Source organism: Rhinolophus sinicus, linkage group LG06 (assembly GCF_036562045.2).
Source record: "Rhinolophus sinicus isolate RSC01 linkage group LG06, ASM3656204v1, whole genome shotgun sequence".
NCBI lineage: Eukaryota > Metazoa > Chordata > Mammalia > Chiroptera > Rhinolophidae > Rhinolophus > Rhinolophus sinicus.
Window position 1 is genome coordinate 107,865,950 of NC_133756.1, and position 22,472 is coordinate 107,888,421.

Below are 22,472 nucleotides of genomic sequence, written 5' to 3' on the forward strand. Positions count from 1 at the left end.
ACAACAGAAATTTATTTTCTCACAGTTCCAGAAGTTAGAAGTCCAGGATCAAGGTGTTAGCAGGTTTGGTTTCTTCTGAGGTCTCTCTCTTTGGCTTGCCCATGGCCACCCTCTCTCTGTGACATCATATGGTTATCCTTCTGTCTGTGTCCTCATTTCTTCTTATAAGAACTGCAGTCATATTGGGTTAAGACCCACCCATGTGACCTCTTTTTCCCTTAATTTCTTTTTAAAAGGCTCTATCTCCAAAGCTTGTCACGTGCTGAGGTGCTGGCGGTTAGGACTCAACATACGAATTTTGAGAGATCACAATTCAGCCTATACCATGCAGTTAATGTTTTTGTTAAGTTAGGTGCACTTTAGGTAACTGAACCGTTCAAACAAGAGATTTCGCACGTTTAGTAGTATGGGAAGGAAAAGAAAAACAAGTATGAGTAGTAACCTTTTCTGTTTTATTTAGTTGTGAAATCCACTGAAAGCATACATGAACAAATCATCTAAAGCCAGGTCACACTGGCAGGGAACGACTGTAGCAGAGAGGCGGGGCATGAGTTCAAAGAGGATGAACTGCATTTGTCTGGGAAAGGGCTGACATAGAGTTGGACTAAATTCATCCCCCCCTCTGCCATTTTGAATTTAGCTTTTAAATTGCTTTTGATTGTTAAGCAACACATTTCCTAATAAGGTGTTTACTTTTCACCCTACTAATTAGGATATACTATGTACTATTGTGCTTTTTTTGGCATTTCAAACATTGCCTCATTTAGTGAAGAAGCTGCTAAAAGGAATACTCAGCACCTGTGTTGCCTCACCTGTAGAACCAGCATTTAGGAGGAAATTACTCTCAAGGTCTCTTTCATCTCTTAATGACCTGCTAACCCATAATAATGTATATTATTTGTAATCTCCTTGTATCTTAAACATTAAAAATAATAGTGTTTAAGACCTACTTTGTCATTATTGTAATGCACATAGCATATGATGTGTTGCTACACATTACGATAAAGTGAGGGAATTAGGGCTAATTACTGCTTCTCAAATACTTAAAGTCAATGAAATAGTGATCTCATCAGTGGAAAATATTTTAAGACATACATTTACAATTTAAAATTTACTCTTGTGTCTAAGAAACAAGTCACCATAACTTGTTTTTTGTTGAAAAATATATGATAGAGGCAGTTTTATAATCTCTTTAAAAGAGGTACCTCTCTTGTTTCACACTTTGCAACAAGTGGGGTAGAACTTTGATTAAAATATTATCAATGTGGTTGCACTTTGTTCTTATTATTTTCAGTGCTACCAGGTTCTTGGACTACATCAAAGTGCTCTCTATGAACATCTAAATGAAAAGAGAAAGAAAAGTTTACAATATGCATAAGATATTACTTAGGTTAGGTATCTGTATAAACTTCTTTGATATTCTGCTTTTTAATTTAATATAATGTGAACCCTCTTCCATATCAGTAAATAATGTTCTAGACATTTTAACTGAATAAACTATATAGTAAATTAAGCACCGTTATTTATTTAATCAATCCCTTATCTTAGAACATTTGTTTAGGTTATTTATAATCTACCACTAGTATAAAAGCGTGTCATTGAACATCCTTATACATACATCTTAGTTAACTCGAATTTTTGTTTTCATAAGAGATATCCCAATTCCAAGCTATTAACATACATACATACATACTCCTTAGGCAAAAGTAGAGGGTGCCTTTTGGACAGAGTTTCTTTATATGTGAACCAAACCCAACTATGCTTTGGTGCCAGAAAAACAGCTTTGTTTGAGCAAAAGATATCAACACAAACTGTACTGTAAACAAAAGTTTGCTTAAAGTATGAGGGGTGAGGAAGAGGAGGTATTTCAAAAGCCTGATGACGTTAGAGCTAAATTAAGGGGATTTTTTTTCAGAGTAAACATTGGTTACCATTTGTTGTAAGGGTATCTGATGCCATCACACATGGTTCCCAAGGATTCCAGAGCTGGATTGATGGGGACATGTTCTGCATGCCTCACACAAAGTCACTGAGTCCAGTGACATCTCCTTAGGGTTAAAGATAGTTCAGGGATCCTTAATATTTTTATTTTTGTTTTCTGAAATTGGATTTCAATTTATCTTATAATTTCACTTTATTTAAATTTTGTGTTCTGTATATATGATGTTTGACTGTCCCATCACCTGGAAATTCAGTGTTCTATGTCTCTCTCTATACTGTGATACTCTTACCTTGCAAAAGTTTTATACTAAAAATGCCGAATAAAGACAATTTTGAAGATCCGAATATAGTGCTGAAGTTAGACTACAAAAAAAAAAAAAAAAAAAAAAATGCCTTCCTGAAAGGTGATACCACTTTCCATTTAGGCCAGCATATAAGATTGCCTATTTTAATGATGTCTATTTACATCAGTGAAGAGTATATCTGAAGCTATCTTAATTTTGTTTTCAGGTATTCTAATAGGCTCTACAAATACAATCATGACTTTGTGAAAGCTATTAATGCCGTACAGAAGTCTTGGACTGCAACCACTTACATGGAATATGAGACTCTTACCCTGGCGGAGATGATGAGGAGAAGTGGCGGCCGCGGCCGGAGAATCCCCAGGTAATAAAGCACATCTCTACCACTAATGAAGATATTTGTGTTGAATGTCATCCTCCCTTCCAGCCAGCTCTCCCTGGGTCGCCCACCATTTTATTGGTCAACTTAAACTTTCTCTGTTATCTTTTTTTCCCCGACCATTTCCCTCTCCTATTCATACATACTCTCAATGCTCTCCAAGTCCTATTTATGGGTTTTGCTTTCACAGCATCTGCCGCTTCCGTGATTTCCTTTCCATTTTCTACATGCTGGCTTAGGGCTTTGTCATCTCTTTCCTGAATTATGGATCGCCTCCTGCCTCCTGTCTCTTTGGTTCTGTCTCTTTCCTTTTCTGTCCCCATTCTTAGCCATTCTGTAAAATACCGCCCGTTTCATCTTTCTATACTCGGCGATTATTGTGTTACTACCTATTTTCTAATGAATAAATTTAACTTGGTAACTAAAACCATCTGAATTTGACCATAACTGTATTTAGCACTGTGACCTGCTTTTAAACAATGACACACAATTGCTAAAAACTTTCCTTTCATATAACCTCCATTTATGCCACTCCCTTTACTTCAAATACCACTCAACTTGCTTATAATAACTGTCAAATTTGCCACCTGTAACTATCTCAGAATTTTCTCTGTGTTTCAAGGTACAGCAAAGAGTTTCCTTATTATCAATATATCTCTATTAGCTTCACCCAGAAGTGACATTTCCCATCTTTAGTTGACATGGTGTAGTCTCACTTTGGGAAATTAGGTCATCATACTTTGAATTTATATAGTAAGTAACTTGGTAGATTTTTTTTTTTTCTTTCAGAACTACAGCTCGATCTATCAGTATATATACACACAAATATATATATATATATATATATATATACACACACACACACACACACACACACACATATATATGCATATATATCTGTATATACATATATATGTGTGTATATATATATATATATATATATATATGTATATGTATTCCCTTAACATTTGTTAAATAACCAAGGATATTACTTATTACTGTGATGCTATACCTTGTTCTAGGAGAAATTGATATCATTGAATGTCAGGGAACTAGAAACCAATAAGGAGCTAATGGGAGTCAATAAATTGTGTAGGTAGGTCATTTTTCCCTTAGTACTTCTGAACATTTCCCAAATTTCAGAAGTATAATGATTATTTCATTAATACATATAGAATTCTTGGTTCAAATTTTAATGTTTGGACAGGCCACTGTTCAAACAGATTTTAATGTTTGAAAAGGCCACAATCGGTTAATTGTTAACTAACTAAAATGTATCTCTAACTTTTCACCTGTAGACTAATAATCCTAATGCTCTGGCATTTTTCAACTATGAGGCTGTATGGAGATTTTTCCTCTCCCTCTGAGAGCATTGTCTCATAATTCTGCCCCTTTCTCAAAAGACTCTTATGCAGTATTTCTCAAGGTGTAGTCTAAGGAATCCCCTAGTCTATAAGATGCTCTGATTAATCAAAATTGGGAAATGGAGCACGTCATACATACCCCTTCTCAGATTCACTATAGTGAAGGAGATATCCTGTATGTGTGTGGGACAGGAAGTTGAAACCTGTTTAATACAAATCTAGAGGAGCATCAGAGGAGAGGTTGTCAGCATTTGAGCCTAGGGAAACTGGGGCTTCTGAAAAAATATGAGCCTCAGACACAACTGCTGTGCCACGTGTCATGTGCCATGTATCTGAGAAACTCTTTTGTTCTGGACTCTTCTCTCCCTCCACCCAACCGCTTTTGTGTTGGAGAATGGCTAGCTTTATGAAGTCCTGCTTTGACAGCTAAGGCTCCGTAGAAGGGTTAAGGTAAGAAGATGGAATTGAGTGAAGTGGGAAATACTGAAGCACACTTTGTGGCCTAGCTGCCTGGTTTTCAGTAGCATTTTGTATACAAATTAGTTCTGTTATAAGATTCTAATGATGTAACAGAAACTCTAAGAGACTCTTAACTTGAGGTTTAGGGAATTTGTGAAACTACTGAAATTATAGAAAAACGTATAGTTTGGGGGCATCTCTCTGAGTCCAGAGCTTTCACTAGATTCTTAAAGAATCTGGACCCAAATGATTAAGAGCCAATAATGTACAATGTCTCCAAATTCCTCTTTCACTCTCTTCATTTTCACGTCATTGAGCTTTAGCTGTCATATTGTTTTTGCTTTGTGGTTTTGATGGGCATACATTCTGCCTTACAGGATGGTGAGAAAAAGGAAGTTTGAATGCCTCTGGTGTGCCAGATAGTCACTTAAGTATATCAGTATCATATTTAGTCCTCTTATGACATGGATGATGATGGTGATGTCAGTTGTCATCCTAATAGCTTAATAACTTATTAAGGACTTACCAAGGAAGGCACTGTTCTAAGTACTATTTTCATAATAATCCATTGAGGTGGGTATGCTTATACCCGTTTTAACAGAAGTTGATTGTAGTTTTTTTATGTTAAATTCTTTGATGTCACACAGCTGGTAAGCGGTGACCATTTCTAGGAGGTTGGTATGACTCTGAGATACCTGCCCTGAAATTATATTGTGTTGCCAAAGTTCAATTCCTTTTTCATCTTTCATATTAGTGTATTCTTACTTATATGAGTATGCAGGATAATCAGTTAATATCTATTGATTGATTGAATCTTTTAGCCTCTCAATGTGAAATCACAGAAACTGTTTATTTCCTTCCAAAATTTGTTTGTACCCTATTTTTAATTCATAAATCTCAGAACCAATAGCCAAGGTTTATTTCTGCTTTATTTTTTTCCCTGACCTACATGTAAAATTTCCATGGTGCATAGCTTTTTATGTACCTTGGTTATTCCATTGGCATTATCCAAGTCGAATGTTTTATAGATTTACTATAACTTCTTTGTGTTTGTCATGGTAATTTCTCTATGTTTCATGTCTCTTCATGCTGTCTTTCGTATGGTCAAAGACCACCTCATGTTCATCTTCTAACAATGTCCCTGGTTTAGTTAATATTTTAGTGAAAAAAATGATTGACGTTTCTGTATGGAGTGTGCTGTCTGTTCCTTACAATTCTCAAGGTTATAATTGCTAGTCATGACTGATTTTTTTTCCTCTATTTCATCTCACTTCTATTTTGTCCTAGCATTAACTTTTATCATCTCTGAGAGAAGTTTGTGAGAGAGGGAAGTGATTGAGAATAGTTGCAGAGGATATGAAGAAGTCCAGAAATAATTTTTGCCAGTGACTAAATTGGACCCTGGTAAAAACCAACTGGGTAACCACTGAAAAATTAGAACTGTGTGGTATGATAATGCCAAGTTGAATAAGAAATTCAAGTAGTTTACAATAATAGAAAAATAAATGTTACCGCACTGTCATAGTATTGCTCAAACAAAAGAGTTGAGGGAGCATAGAAGGAAGTGAGTTTTTGTGGGGGTTGGTGGGTAGGATTAGAAGTCAGGGAAAAACTCTAAGGGGATTTCTTCTCGGCGGTGGGCAACAGGCATTGTAGATAAAGTGCAAAGACATAGAACACTGAGATCATTCGGCAGACTTGGGGAAACTTCAAGAAGTTGAGTATGGTTAGAGCCAGAATGTTCTATTTGTTTTAAATCTCTAATACAGAGAAGCCTGTAGAACAAGTTTCTCATTTCCAAAAAATGTCTCTTCATCATTCATCGTCCCAGGCAACTCTCCTTTTTGTTTTAAATCTTAGTCTTAGTTTCAAAGCACATCATATAAGGTGTCGTCCTGTAATGGTGAAGCAGTTTTGTCTATTGTTTATGGAGCTAATCTGCCTACTTTATACTTAGACCTTTTATGTCTGTGCCTACCTCATTTCTTTTACAACCACCTCACTGTCACTACCACCCATCTCCAGAGTCAAACGTAAGTAATTCCTCTATTTTCTCTGTATACTTTGTAGGCCATCTTTAACTTCCCATATCGACTTTCTTGGTCAAAATCTGTTAAAAGTAGGAGAATGCAACTATGGAAGCTTACTAAAAATAGCATTACAGTGATATATAAAACCAGTGTCCTTTCACAGGGGAAAATTACGAGATCATTCATGAAAAAGAAAGATAATGAAAGCCATTTGCACAACTTAGTTGTGAAATTGACACATTGTATAATAGACACATTGTGTAATAGATACATTCAAACACTGATGGGACCCATCTAGACCTAGCCAGCCAGGTGCTTAAAGTCATGGGATTACAGGCTAGGAAATCATCCTTAAAGGAAAAACTATATATTGATATTAAGTGTGTATTTCCATCCTAGGCCGAAACCTGCACCACTAACTGCTGAAATACATGAAAAGGTTTCACATTTGCCAACATCGTGGGACTGGAGAAATGTTCGTGGTACCAATTTTGTTTCCCCTGTTCGAAACCAAGGTAAAAAAAAAAAAAAAAAGAAGTCTAATTTTTCATTAATTCATTCTGAAACATTTATTGAACATTTATTATGTGCCAGGCTCTGGGTGGATTCTGAGAATACACAGATGAAATGGGCATGATCCACTTTAGCAATGGAATGGAAACGATATGACCAAGAATACTCACTTCCTTTTGTATCTGTGACAGATTTTGGTACTAAATGATCTCTCCAACTGAGCTCAGCATTTTTAAATTATTCTCAGTATATGTTCCAGGTAGCTAATGAAATTAATCAGAGTGATAGGTAAGCCAAACTCTTCTGCCCTCCTAGTAGGAAAGACTCATGTAGAAACGAACAGTGTACAACTGAAATTGTTCTTCCTTCTACAAGTAGTTTGCTGGAATCCTCTTAGCTACCTGTCCTCCCGTTCCCTGCCCTGACCTCAGCAGTTAGTCTTTAGTCACTACAGAAGCTCAGAAAATGAATCCTTATTTTTTTTCTGGTTGGTTTTTTGAGCTGTGTACATCAGCGTAGACATACAATGGTTAATATTAACCCGGTTTCCTGAATGGTGGCCTGGGACCAGAGCCCAGGCTTACCAAAAGTATCACTGTAGTTGCATTTTACCAGGTATTTTCTAAATTGGATACAGTATGAGTAGGCTGAATAACTCTTCCTGTAACAGCACTTGATAGTAAATTATCTTGTTATCCTAAATTTTAGCCAACAGTGACTTGGAGAATCATTTCTGTAATACTCAGGTTTATTACTTCTAAGCTCATTTTGAAGATAATTACAGTATACACGACTGATTTGTTACTATAAAATAGGAGTAATATTTGCTGTCTGGAAACATTCTGATCGTTACCTCCTGAGAGGATTATAAACTCATAACACCCAAAGATAAACTGTTCTTCCCCTTTCCTGAAAATTCAGTGATTATCAGCCTCTCCCACTTGTCAGCATTTACCACTGGCCCTTCAATTCCGTCCTCACTGAATTCTTGTGAAGTGTTCGAAGTGTACAGAGCAGGTCTTACAGCAGCAGCCAGTTAGCAAGGTTCCGGTCCTTCATCTGTAACCGGAGGTCTCATCCCTTTGTCATTTCTTTGTACCAGTTATTTTGGGACTCTTCGGCTCTAAAGAAAGTGTAGATCCTGAAATCCCTCTCTTTTTCAGGGAGGTCTTCTTTAGAAATGAAAGAAATCTGACGGTAATTGAGAAATGAATGGAAGGTGAAATGAAAGGGTTAATGTTAAAAGAGGATTAAAATTTTCTCTATCATCAGACAGATTTCCTATACTTATATGAAAGGATTCAGTAAATACTGCATGTCAGTGTTGATTATGGGAACATGGTTGCTTCTGCTGTGTTGCAGTATTTATAGAACATCTAAAGTGTTAGGATTTTTTTTTTAATATTATAAAAGCTAATATTATAAATATTTCATATTGTGAAAACTAACATGACATGGTCCTTTTCTTAGAGACTTATAGTTTAGCAAGACCTGCAAGCAAAACATTAAAATACAATATGACAAGTGATTTGATAAGGTGTTTTTAAAATTCATTGGGAAAAATAGGAAAAAGCAGAAAAAACAGTTTAATTCCACTCACTTCCCAAAAGATATGATTGACTAGTGATGACACAATAATTCAAGGGAAGAAAATTAGACTTTCTAAAGCTAAATTCTTTGATAATTGGTTTTCTTGTAGCTTGGTAGAAGCTTAAAAGCTAATATTGTCTCTAATGTTCCATGTTCTTTGACTATTATACATACAAATTGTACATACATGGGCAATTTAAAAACAGAGGGATTTATGGATTAATTGCTTTTGAATTGATCCCTTATCCGCAGTATCTTGTTAGGTATTATACTTGAGAAAGTAATGTATTTAAGATGTTCCTCTTTTGACTTTCTTTTGGTTTTCTGCACGTTAGTTTGGGAAAAAACTATTTTCTCTTCCTGCTAGTTGGGCTACTTGGAAATTTCCACTAACTTTAAGAACACCAGTGTTCTATATAACCCAGAATTCAAAATTAGCCACAGTTAAGGGATTTTACAACTTTTCTCCATTCAGAGAACAAAACATGATTAATGGAAAAAAAAAAAAAAAGTAGTGGGAAAACAAATGAGGTTTTACCTTTACACTTGAAAACAGTTTTTAAACACTAGCATTATACAGCTAGATTTACTTTGAGGTGTGAGAGGGGAGAGAGCTAGGAAAATGGAAGATGCAGACTTTCTTTGTTCTTCTCCCAGCTATGCTGTCTTTATTTAGTGTATCTTCAAGAGAGAAGGAGCGTGTCTCTTAGGTCACATTAATTACTAGAAAATATAGAGTATTTTTCTCATGTTTAAAGTCTAGTTCATTTCAGTCTTATTCTGTTTATACTATTAGAGCTGAAAGGCAGCTTAAACTCTCTGTTCCACCTTTTTGATTTAACGCACAATATAAAAAATGCCCAAACGGTTAAGTGACTTGCCCAGAGTCACACAGCTAAGTGACAAAGCAAGGTGGGTTGGGGGGGGGGGGTCGGGGGGAGGCAGGAATCCTGACTCCTCACTCCTACTCAGTGTGTTCTCCACTGTTGGAAGGCGCAGCTGAACATAGAAACCTGTGTGAAAATCACATTATCTATTTGAGATTGTGGAAATGTGATTACTGCAGAGTTCTGTCTGAGCCAGATCCCCTTGTTATTTATTCTTTACTGCATTGTAATCTTCTTAAGGAATAATGATCCTTTTAGAATCTAGACTCTGGCCTTGACTTTTTAAGAGGCGTTAATTACCTTGGGAGCTGACACATTCTTCTGGGAACTACAGGGGCTTGAGGGAGGTTGTCTTAGTCCTGTGATTTCTCTGTTAACAGAGCGCATTCTGAGCTTCTGAATGTACGTGCAGCTTGTCCCTCACACAGTGCTGGATGATCCGATGATGAGGGCTTAATTTTGAATAACAAGAGAGGTTATTTCAGTGGCTGCCATGGGCCAACAATTCTGTGGGGCTGTTTCCAGACTTTAGTGGGGTGTTCTTTATCCTAAGACCGTGGTGTCTCATGAAAGGATAACTGGCTTCGGCTATTTACTGTCACTCATGAAGTTCTTTGACATTCTATCATTTGAAAAGGGGGGTCCTAAGGATAGTGTTATTTGGGTGGTTTAGAAAACAAAATATATACGTTAATTTTGGTGGTAACTAGATGACAGAAAGAAAATTTGAAAATTCTTTAAAGTCGATACAAGCCTATAAACTGAAAAAGACCTTAGACCTGCAGTAGGAGACACTTAGGCACTAACACCTGCCATCTGTTAGCTTTGTGACTTTGGACAGGTCATTATTGCTTCTTCCTGAGTTTTGGTGTATGACATTATCAAGTGAGTAGGTTGTACAGCTAGATGAATTCCAAGGCCTCCTTCCAAGTGTTTCGCTTCTAATCTTCATAATTCAGGTAATCCCTCAGCAGCAGAAGTAGCATGTGATTTGGATAAGTCTGAGATGTTTGTGGGGAAAATTTGGGGGAACATCAGAAATGGTAGCAGTGAAGGGGTGGTCAGGCTCTAATAGACTGTAGGTCCTGGACCTGTGGTATTGTTGAATTACTCAGAGAGGGCTCCCATTAGGGTCTAGAGCTCTGTGTCCCTTATAGCTTAGAAACAAGTAAACATTGACTGTTTCTACGGAAGTCATTTTTCTCTCCTGGATGTAAATATATATCTATTGATCATAACTTGACTCTTCTTTCTACAAATCTGCATCGAGTTCTTTCATTGCATCAGGCGCCTAGATGAAGAAACATTTCCTGTGAACACTCAAGGAAATTCACAGTTTAGTTGGAGGAAAACAATATAAGCAATTCAAGTCGAGTTTAGGATGTTGGTGGCTAAGAATAGAGTATCCTGGACTTCCTTTGCACTCAGGGAGGGACATGAATCAACACTTATGTGGAAAAGGGAAAAACAATGTCCCGATAATATTTTGACTGCATCATGTTCTTTTGAATACTTTTCTCTATAAGGAAGGCAGATACTAAATTACTAAATTCGGATTTATTAAAGAGAACAAAGGCAGTGTTCTCTTAATGTAGAATGAGTTTTTTGAATTGTAATATTGTGTGTTCACTAATCTTATTTTATGTGCATAAGGGAGTGCTCACCTTTCAGATATTTTGTTAACTAATATTAATAAAGTGAATAATATACCAACTGTGTATAACTGCATTTAATACCAATGTCTTGGATTTGGTACAAGTATATTTCCATGTAGAATCCATATCAATGGCAGAGGGAACGAAGCTATAATAGAGATATTAAAATTATGTTCATTTCTTTCCGGAATTGTAACAAGAAGTTCCAGTTTTGTTACATGTATGCCACATTTTATTATGTGTATTTATTTCTTTGACCACACATGTTGAAGAAACATATGGAAAAATAATATTGTTCATATAAATTACCTCATAATACAACATTTTTCCTTCTTTTGAAATAACAACTATATTAGTCCTAGCATGTGCTTCTTAAATAAATTTATTTTTTCTTTGCCAGAGCATCCAGGTATTAAATAAAGCTATTTTCTTTTCCCTTCTCCCCTACCCCCATCCAGCTTCTTTTCTTGTTCCTCTCTCCTCTCGGTAATACTTTTCAGGGAAACATGGCTTTACTTCTGTTACCCTTTGCCCCTTAGAACAAGTCATTTTAAAATTTTTTTTTAAATTGGAGAATATTGGGGAACACCGTGTTTTTCCAGGACCCATCAGCACCAAGTCAAGTCGTTGTTTTCAGTCTAGTAGAGAGAGCAACTCAGCTCCAAGTCGAGCCTTTGTTTTCAATCTAGTTGTGGAGGGCACAGCTCACTGGCCCATGTGGGAATTGAACCGGCGACCTTGGTGTTATGAGTACTGTGCTCTAATCAACTGAGCCAATCAGAATGAGTCTATTTTTAATTTGACGACCTCTATCTGCCTTATATCTTTACTTCCTCATTGGCCCCCTTAAATGCCGTTTCTATCATTATAATTACTCTCTAAACTTTTGGGTGTTGTTGTATTTTGCCTCCTTGACCCTGGTTAAATCTAACTCTCTACAGTACACCACACCTGAGCCATTCTCAGTGTTAATACCATGCAACAAATTGCTTAAGAAAATGCTGCTCTAGAGATATTTAAAAGCTCAGCCTACATGTATCCTTCCAATCCCTCCACAGCTTTCTCTCAATCGGGTGGCTCAGAATGTTGCAGACATACATCAATTTTTCATTATCAAAATACTGTCAAATGCTTTGCAGAAGTTAGGAGTTTTTGTTCTTTTTCTTTCCTTCTCTTAAAATATTATCAAGGAAAGCCCCATATATATATAGTAACATTTGCCTTTTGATGAGAAAGTTGCAATCTTAACATTTGCCTGTAATGTCAACAGTGTTTGTTGATTGACTCATCTTTGTTGCCCTCGTCCTGATGAACAACAACAGCAACATTCAATATGAATATATTAATGTATCTCAGCCACTTAGCTTGTTCTGTGTTTCTTCATGAGTGCTTCCAAGGTCTCTTGGATTATATGTCTTTTTTTCTCCATCACCAGCATCTTGTGGAAGCTGCTATTCATTTGCTTCTATGGGTATGATGGAAGCAAGAATCCGTATACTAACTAACAACACTCAGACCCCAATCCTGAGTCCTCAGGAGGTGGTGTCTTGCAGTCAGTATGCTCAAGGTAAGTGTTGTATTTCTAGCACTATTTACCTGTGTGTAGCTGGCCATTGGTGGCAGAGGTTAAAGGACGGTGTAGTAGAGAGTGCACAATGTAGTCAGAAAACACTGGTGCAAGTTCTGGCCCTATTTCTCGTTAATGAGTGGTGCTTTCTCATGGAATTAATTGCACTATCCACAAAGTGTCAGTAGTTACTATACTGTAAACGCACGGTGGAAAGTGTGTGAACATAATTATCCGACCTCGTATATCAAATGAGCACTGGCTCTTAGGAGCCTCTTATAGATACACCCAACTGCTTAAAACCTTGAAAGAGTAGATATTCTCTCTAATTTATAGACAGGGAACATTCAATGCAGTTGTTCTATAATATTTTGAAGTTGTTCTATAATATTTTGAAGGCCACACACAATGAAGTTGTTCTATAATATTTTGAAGGCCACACAGCTTCCAAGCATTAGAGTTTCATTTCAAACTAAAGTCTCACACCAAAACCTAAATCTTATTAAAACCGTGCTAATACTGGTTTCTCTTTAGGAGAATTTTTAAATTTTTGTACATAGGTTTCCAGTACAGGGCATATGTAATGTATGTAGAAAGCCCAGGTGTCTCTGACTCAGGGAGAAACCTTTCCATTTTGAAGTTTTCTGCTGTCAACCCCAGTTTGGCCACTGGAAAGTTTCTCAGTTTACCAGTGAAAGTGCTGGTGAATGATTATTTGTCAGTGAACCTTTCATTCTTTCTGAAATACTTATTAAACACTGACATTGTGACTTCTAGGCCCTGAGGACTGGGATATATCATGAAAAGCCACAGAGTGGCGTATGGGGGTTTAACAATGACAATAATAGCAAACTTTTATTGCTCGTACATGAAGTCACTAATTGAATCCTCCAAGGAAGTTACTCTTGCTAGCTACATTTTACAGATAAGTAAACAGAGGTACAGAGAAATTCTTCACACCGTTTTGGATTTCAACCTGCATCATCAGGCTTCAGAGCCTCCCATTTAATGCCTCTGCTGAATAATATCTGTTCAATAGCCAGGAATGAGAGGAGAGTTAGCTGAATGGCTGATGGATGGGTGAATGAAATGACATTTCAGCCAAGAACAACTTCCAGGGTAACAAACAATTAATGGAGTAGAAAAGAAACAATAGGAAATGGGACCATTTCTACTGTGCACCTTTGTAATGAAGGGGTAATACCTCTGTGTGATTCGTCCTCAGGCTGTGAAGGTGGCTTCCCATATCTCATCGCAGGAAAATACGCCCAAGATTTCGGGCTGGTGGAAGAGGAGTGCTTCCCCTACACAGGCACTGATTCTCCATGCAAACTGACGGACTGCTTTCGTTATTACTCCTCTGAATACCACTATGTGGGAGGTTTCTATGGGGGCTGCAATGAAGCTCTGATGAAGCTTGAACTAGTCCATCATGGACCCATGGCAGTTGCTTTTGAAGTCTATGATGACTTCCTCCATTACCGCACGGGTATCTACCATCACACTGGTCTGAAAGACCCTTTCAACCCCTTTGAGCTGACTAATCACGCTGTTCTGCTGGTGGGCTATGGCACTGATCCAGCCTCTGGGCTGGATTACTGGATTATTAAGAACAGCTGGGGCACCAGCTGGGGAGAGGATGGTTACTTCCGGATCCGCAGAGGAACTGACGAGTGTGCAGTGGAAAGCATAGCAATGGCGGCCACACCAATTCCTAAATTGTAAGATGTACTTCCCAGCACTTCATACTGACCACCATCAGTCATGAAAGGGGATGATTTGTTCACTGACTGGAGACTTCTACAGCAGCAATTTCAGAATATTACAAGTAGATTCCTATGAAGATTTTTGCTTTAAAATTAAAACCACCCTTCATTTTAGTATACCTTCCCATCAACCACTGGCCTACTTTTTTCTAAGTACTCACATAAATGAAATTTTTACAGATGATGGTGAGCTATGCAGTAATGGATTTTGCTAATAATTTCTAATTCAAACATGCTATATTTTTTGAAAATCTGTATGAAAATCCCAAGAAAATATGACAATGATTATTAAATTTTTAAAGTTTTTTTTGTAAATCAAGTGATATTTATTGTAGAATTTATGTGTGTGCATTAGAGAATTTTTACCATTTAACTAATTCTTCTTTTAGCTTCCTTCAGATTCACTTTTGTCACTTACATAAATACTTTCAGAAGGAAAAGCATTTGAAGGTATTTCAATTAAAAACAAACAAAAGGTGATGAAACTTTATGGTAGGGGATGTGTTCGAATAATGACTAGTGAATGCTAAAATCATCTCTTGGATATTTGATGATCCAAAGGCCATAGAGAAAAGAAATAAGAGTTTTGATAAAAATCTGGATATTGGTTAAACTTTTTTATGGCGTGTCTTGCATTTGAAGTATTAGTTAGCCTTCATTAGTTGAGAAGTAATAGCTTAATTAATAGAGTATTTGCAGTTTAGATTTGGACAGATTTTGGGGTCTCCAAGAGATTTTTCACAGTGATATGAAACCTGTATGCTGAGTCAACAGATAGCATCTATTAAAAATGATAGGTTAGGCAAAATTAAGCAGCCAGAGCTCAAAAACATAAACAAGAACCACAAGTCTTTTGGAGCTGGAAGTGACCATAGAGATCATGCTATCTAACCTCTTTGCACAGAAAAAGAGACTAAGGCTTAGAAAGAGGGCTAGTAATTCATCCAAGGTCACACAGGTGGTAAGTAATAGAGTCACAATTAGAACCTAGATCTGGTTAGCCCTGTTCTTGAGCTCCTTAGACACTGAATCTCAGCACTTTCCACTGGAGTATGCAGAATCACCAGTGATACTAAGTGTGTGCAAAGTTGGAAGTTTCACCTTGACATTCTCAGAGTTCTGTCTTAAACCTCATGTACTTTTTGCATTGCAGTTCACTTCAATGACATTTTTACTCTCCTTGAACTGAAGAGGCATTCAGGAGTGTGTTCCATATTTAAAGTGTGGCTTCTTGGGCCTCCTGGCACGCTGAGACATACCTTTGAGCTTTTTTTTTTTTTTCCCTGTGGTAACACAGAAGCAGACACTCTAAATGGCAGGCACAGTCAGGAGGGCCCTGATCATCTGGAAGTCCTTGAAGGAGGTTTATTTTCCTTTTTACTGTTACTGATTGAATATAATTTTAGTCCATTATGCCTACCTAACCTTGTTGCTATAAAAGTGTAAAAAGACTTTAAAATCAAGCATGAATTTGTTTTTCACTAAAATACATAAAGGTACTACCTGTCAGCCTAACAGATAAGATTTGATTTAATATGTGCACATGAGTTTATCCTGGGTTTTCTATTGGTCAGCAGTCAGTGGATGCATATGAGAACAAGTCCTGAAAAATCAGAACCCCCTTGCTTTTGCACAATTTTCTGAGGGCCCTGGCTGAGTTCTTTAGGAAAATTATTGCTGGTATCATTCATTAACTATTTTAGAAAATATAAAAAAGCTAAATATAGGTGTGAACCAAACTGGCAATGGGATGCAGCTCTCACAAGCGTGGTTACTTGGGGACAAGCAGTGGTTAGAAGAGGCCCTAAGTCTTCAGAGATTGAAAGAAGGGTTGCCCAGAAAGGGAGCTGAAGTTACTCTGCATGTCAACCTGCCTTCATCTGCTGTGGGAATCTGCTTTTCCTCTTTCTATACTATAGAAAGATCACTTATCTCATCCATGGTGGAGGAATTAAAGACAATAACTAAATGGAACATCACATTCCTCAAGCCATGTGATACTGTTAAGCTGCACAAACGGCAGCAAGTTTTATTATTTAAAACTTGATTATGTTGGTGTTGATAGAACGTATGATCAAAGTCTGTTGACAAATTGAACTCTGGAAAAAACAGGAAGGGAGCTCTGGTTAACCTCCCCAAAGACATTCTCAGAAAAACTACATTGAAAATATGCATGGATGACACCACTGGCCATACAGAGAAACTAAGTTTAGTCGGGCAATCTAACATAAGCCATGGTACTGACTTTGATACCTTAGTGCCCGGGCCAGATCTCTGGCTCTGCCATGTACTGACAATGAAACCTTGGACAGTTTCCTTAAACTACCTGTGCTTCAGCTTCCTCATCTATAAAATGGAGATAATGAAATAGATAGCTCTCATTGAAGTCTCCCTCCCTAAACTCTTGCTATTGCAGCAAAGGAACCAAATGGCTTTGCACTTTTAAATGACATTATTTGCTTTATCTAAGGTCAGACCTTTCACCATTTCAAGCGGGTGAACTAAACTAAATTCAGATAATGAAGTTTGCTGAGCCATCTAAACTTGCTTAGTGAACTCTGTCTCACCTCTCACCACTGAAATTAGGAACTGAATAGATTTGGATAGGAAGGGATCTGAGTACCTACTTCTCAGAGTTCTCTGAGGAAAGCCTGTTTTTCCTTTCTATAACTATTGCTATGCTGTCATGAATGCCTTGAGATATGCAAAATATGTAGAAGAGTGCTTGGAACATAATTAGTCACCTTTTTTTGAACTCAAATTGTAAAATAATCTGCTACTGAGAAACAGATAAGATGTGGTTTATTAATAAACAAGGTCTACCCTACTACAAAAGGGTAGGAGAGAGGCTTAGAAGATTTCTTTTTTTGGGGCTGGCCCGGTGGCTCAGGCGGTTAGAGCTCCATGCTCCTAACTCCGAAGGCTGCCGGTTCGATTCCCACATGGGCCAGTGGGCTCTCAACCACAAGGTTGCTAGTTCAATTCTTTGATTCCCGCAAGGGATGGTGGGCTGCACCCCCTGCAACTAGAAAACGGCAACTGGACCTGGAGCTAAGCTGCGCCCTCCACAACTAAGACTGAAAGGACAACTTACTTGGAAAAAAGTCCTGGAAGTATACACTGTTCCCCAATAAAGTCCTGTTCCCCTTCCCTAATTAAAAAAAAAAAAAAATCTTAAAAAAAAAAAGATTTATTTTTTTTAAAGGGAGAAAAGAATCAACAGAGGAACACTGAGACAAAGAGTCCCATAGAGAAGAACTATCAAAAACTTTATGAATTAATGGGATGATTTTGATTTTTTGGTATAGAGGTTATACATTTCCCACCATCCCACTGTCTGCTGCTGCCTGTGTAGAGACCAATTGTGAGAAATGATCAAGTTTAGATGGCTACAGCAAAGGTGAAAATCAGGCCCCCACTGAGAGAAAATGTAGCTTTGAAGTGAAAAAGACTAAGGTTAATCTAAGGTTGTAACAACTGGATTTTCCTACAGAGAATTTGCCCATTAGGATAAAGTAAGCCTAACAGTCACACAACAATAGTGCTGGAAGGTCATCTAGTCTACCTCTGTCATTAAAATAAAAAACGGGATTAGCAGGAGAAATTAACATGCCTGGGGTTCCAGCTAATAAAGATAAATCTAGACCCCAGTGAGTCCAGAACTATCGCTACTGCTTCCTCATTAAGAAAAATGGGGAAAGAAATCTACATGTTGTGAGACAAATGATTTTAACCTCACCTTGCTCTGTTAAAATCATTTCTTAAGATCCTTTCCAGCTCTCAGAAATCCTATTCTGGTCTCTTGGGGGCAAGTGCTCTAAGCTCCAATTCATGTGTGGTGGTTTGGAAGATTTAATTTAACAGTCTTTCTCTAAATATAGTGGTGTTAATATTTATATTTCTTAATTATAGTAAAGATTTACTTTTGGTCTAAAGTTAATTAGAAACTTCCTGACCAAGTTTGGAGAGCTTTAGAGATACCACATTCTTCTCCTCTGATGGGAAACGTGTGGACTTGACATTGTATATTGGTGGTGTGTCAGCTAACCATTGGGCCTTAGTCATTGGCTGTAAAATATTGACCTCATTGAACTATAGTTCTGATGGAAAGTGTGAATTTGCCTGAAATTGCCTGGACTATAAAATAATTGAAGCCTCAGCATACCTGGCCACGCTACACAATGTTTTCATGGTGATAGCAAACAAAATTGCAGGAGATGAACTAGACCTTGGGCAGAAAATGCAGCACATTCCTTTGTTGGCATCTTCCCTTTTCCTTTCAGAAGTCCATTTATTAAGATCCCTTTCCTTCAAATGCTTTTTAAGAGGTAGCAGAAGTGAGAAATTTAACCCTTCCTTTTCCAATTTTGAGGACATGATGCCAATGCAATACTTCGATTTTGAACTTTCCTAAAGGGCAGTTTGGTTTTCAAGATTCAATTCTATCAGTAGTTAAATGAAGACAGAGTGATAAATTCCAAACTCCAATTGAGAAAAGGAAAAGCCAACTTGTTCCTTCCTCTAATGCAAAAGGTCTAAAGAGATTAAAATGCTAGCAATCAATTGAAAATAAAATAAGTTGGAGAAATAGTCTTCCCCTGAGGAAATGAGAGAGAGGCCATGAAGCTAAGATTGTGCATTGAAGTAATCATTGAAGTGGCTATTTTTATTTCCTGTAATGTATTTTCTTAGCCTTCAAAAATATTAAATATTTCAGAATAGTGTAAGATAAATGATAGAAAATGAATGCTTTTAGTATCAGATTTTTATACTGACATTCTATGTTGTGGGGTTTCTGGAGCGCTAAAAGAAAACCCTGTTTTTCTTTTATATAACTATTCCTGTGCTGTCACAAGAAATGCACAGTATTCCGCAGAGATAGCAGATAGTCCCAATTCATCAGGCTAAGGTTCAGCTGAGTAACAAGGATGAGTCTATGGAGAGAAAATAAACAAAATGGCATTGTGCGTGAAAATATCATGGACTTGGAATCAGATGGTCCTAATTCTGAGTCTTTGCTCTTCTAATGTTTGTTATTTAGACCTTCGTCCAGTTATTGAACAATGATTTCTAGTCTTCAATGTCTTTGCCTGTTAAAGGTAATGCTAATATTTACTTTCAAGGCTGTGACAAGGTTTAAACAAAGAAATGGGTGTTAATATACTATCCATCTTGTTTTTTTTTTAAATAGGTGTAAATTGCTTTACAAAGGTAAAGTTACAGAACAAAATAAGTGAACTGAAGTAAAGGAAGATAAAGGTAGAAAAGTAGGCTATGACCTTCAATAAAATCTGTACAGATCTATGTACCTGATATATGGGGAATTACACTTCAACAGTGCTTCTCAACTAGAGGTGATTTTGTCTCGGGATATTTGGCAATGTGTGTAGACATTTGAGTTCTCACACTGGGGGAGAAGACGTACTCCACAATGAAGAATTTGTCTGAAGAGATTAAAATGCTAGCAAATAATGGTTCTGAGATTGAGAAAGTCTGTTCTGCAACTTTACCCTTTTTTTCTTTCTGACACTAAATGAATGTTATATACTTTGGAGGAGGGGGAGAACTCTGAGGACTAAAGTTATCCCAGAAGCTTCCAGAGAGTATACAGACCTTGAACTGAGCTGTGAAGAATAAAGAGGAGGAAAAGACACTGAGGCCCAAAGAATGGGGAAAGGCTTAAATACTGAGAAAAGATGAAGGCACTTCCCCTCATTTCAAGATGACAGATTGAGCCCATTCTGAGTAGCCCTTGCCCAGTAGGAACCCACTGATATGATTTTTAACAGGTATCAAACTTATTAAATACATAACTACAATTTATCATAAGAATGGTGCTCATTAGTGGACCTGACATTGGATGAATCCTTATTTTAGAAAAAGAAGGAGGGGAGCAAATGAGAAGATAGATTGATCACTGCAGGCCCATGTTTGTGAGAAAATTCTGCCATAGAAGACGATCACACCATCTCAACTCACCAAACATTTGATCAAGATAAGAATAAGAAGAAAAGATAGATTGCGGTATTCTTGCTTGAAAAGAGCATTTGTTTAAAGTGTTGATCCTTTGTTCTTGCTAGGTAATGGACCATGGACTCTTGAGATTAATAAAAACTATGGATCCTTTCCCCAGATCATTGCACATACTCATGCTAAGTTCCACATAAAATTTCAGCATACTCTTGGAGACTTACAAACACCAGCACAGTAAAGTAGTTTTGTGTGTGTGTCTCTTTTTGCTCCCAGCAAGTCCCTATTCCAAAGCACAGATTTTTTTTTTTTACTCCCCCCCCCCCCCCCCCCAGCTATAGGCTGGGAAGAACCTTTGAAAAGTCTTGGCAGGAGGGATTCTGGAGCCTGTACAAGGTAGATAACAGCTTCCAGTCGTAATCCTGCTCTTAGTGAGACCCTGTTTGGGGATGGAGTCCCAGAGAGCAGTTTCCAGGCTCTCAACCTCATGTGGAAAGGTGCTGGCTTGGGTAGTAGATGGCCATCAGCTGTGATCAGATGGCCATCCGCTGTAACTAGTTGGCCGTCAGCTGTAACCAGTGAGCCATTAACCACTTATATAACTGCTGTGGCTACGCTAGGGGCTGTAGTTGCTGTCAGTAAGTGCAGTTAGCAAGTGGGTTGTAGATTGCAGATCGTGTTGATCCTACTTCCTGTGTCTCGCCCAACCGCCAGTGAGATGCGTGCAGGAAGAACCCTTGTTGGAGTACTGGTGGATGTTTGCTTTTGTGTGTCTACCAGCCGCCAGCGAGAATATAGTGGTATGACTCCCCTATCTATGGCTCTGTTGGTGTTCCTTTTTGGCCTCACCATATTCTGTGTTCTTGGGAGCGGGAGCTGTGTCCCTGCATTACACCCTGTTTGGAAACTGAACTCCCCATTTGTTCCCTGAGTCTTACAGGCTCTCTGGGTTCTCAGCCTCGTCTTCGTTTCTTAGGTTGGGACCTAGTCTCCTGCTACCAGCATCTCTAGAGCAGGACTCTGACCAGTGAAATAACACCTGGTAACTATGGCCCTTCCATCAATGATAGACTTCTGGGGCCCACTGCCTGCCTTCAGGAATTCTTCATCTTGGGAGCCCCTGGGTTCCCCATAACTGTGCTCCTGCCATCCACAGGAGCAACACCATTACGTCCCTCCTCTCCTTGAACCTGCTGCTGTTCCTTACCCTGACTGCCCATTGCAGCAGCTGCCGGCAGTGGGTACCCTCTAACTGCCAAATTGTACTTAAGTTTTGCACCTAGTTAATTCTGTTTTTATTGGTAATTATAATAGCCACCATTTTATCAAGGTCTTACTTTGTGCCCGGTGGTATGGTAAACACTTTACATATAATGTCTCATTCAATTCCTTGTAAAGATCCTTCTACAAAATAAGGAATATTTTTACACGTAAGGAATCAGAGCAGTTAAGTAACTTGCCCCAAATCTCAGAGCTCATCCATTTACTTGAAATTTGAACCCAGGTGTCTTCGTTCTCTAGAACCGCAGCTCTTAACTACTCTGTATTTCCTCAAGATGTCCTTCCTGTGTCTTTCCCAGTGGGGTGTAGATTTTTCAGGTTCTGGTCTCTTTTGTTCTTCCTGTCTTTTCTTAGGTGACTATCATACTTACACAATCCCTGAGAGATAAGAAGATGACTTCATTATTTTAACTAGGAAAAATTAAAGAAGGGTGGTCTCAGAGATAGAGTAAGTCAGGAGGGGAGCGATGAGCAAGGAGTGGCATACTGTTTTTTAAACATGTTGAATTTCAGCTGACTTCTGCAAACATAGGTAATGCTTTTCTTTTCAACAAGTGTGACAGCAATTCTTAAGAAGGATTTGGCAGACCTAATGTTTAGCAGATTTGCAACAATTGCTCTAAGCTCAAGTGGAAGATATTTTCTGGCAAGGCGTTCAGCCCTCCAAGGGAGAGTAATTTATTTTACTTGGAGTGCAATGGCAAGGGAGATATTAAGGATAGCAACCTTCCCTCCAATATGAAAAAAAAAATAAGGGAAGAAAGATGA

The 22,472-nt window shown here is 37.9% G+C and overlaps 1 protein-coding gene across 1 annotated transcript in view; it reads left to right on the forward strand.

Annotated features, from left to right (window-relative positions):
- The window catches only part of CTSC (cathepsin C), a 34,834-nt gene extending 20,075 nt beyond the window's left edge, over nt 1–14,759 (forward strand). Inside the window, exons 4-7 of the mRNA XM_019739624.2 lie at nt 2,452–2,607; nt 6,875–6,990; nt 12,556–12,687; nt 13,913–14,759. Of these exons, the coding sequence (XP_019595183.2) occupies nt 2,452–2,607; nt 6,875–6,990; nt 12,556–12,687; nt 13,913–14,412 (904 nt within the window). The 3' untranslated portion in view covers nt 14,413–14,759. The remainder of the gene's footprint in view (nt 1–2,451; nt 2,608–6,874; nt 6,991–12,555; nt 12,688–13,912) is intronic.
- The last annotated feature ends 7,713 nt before the right edge of the window (nt 14,760–22,472 follow it).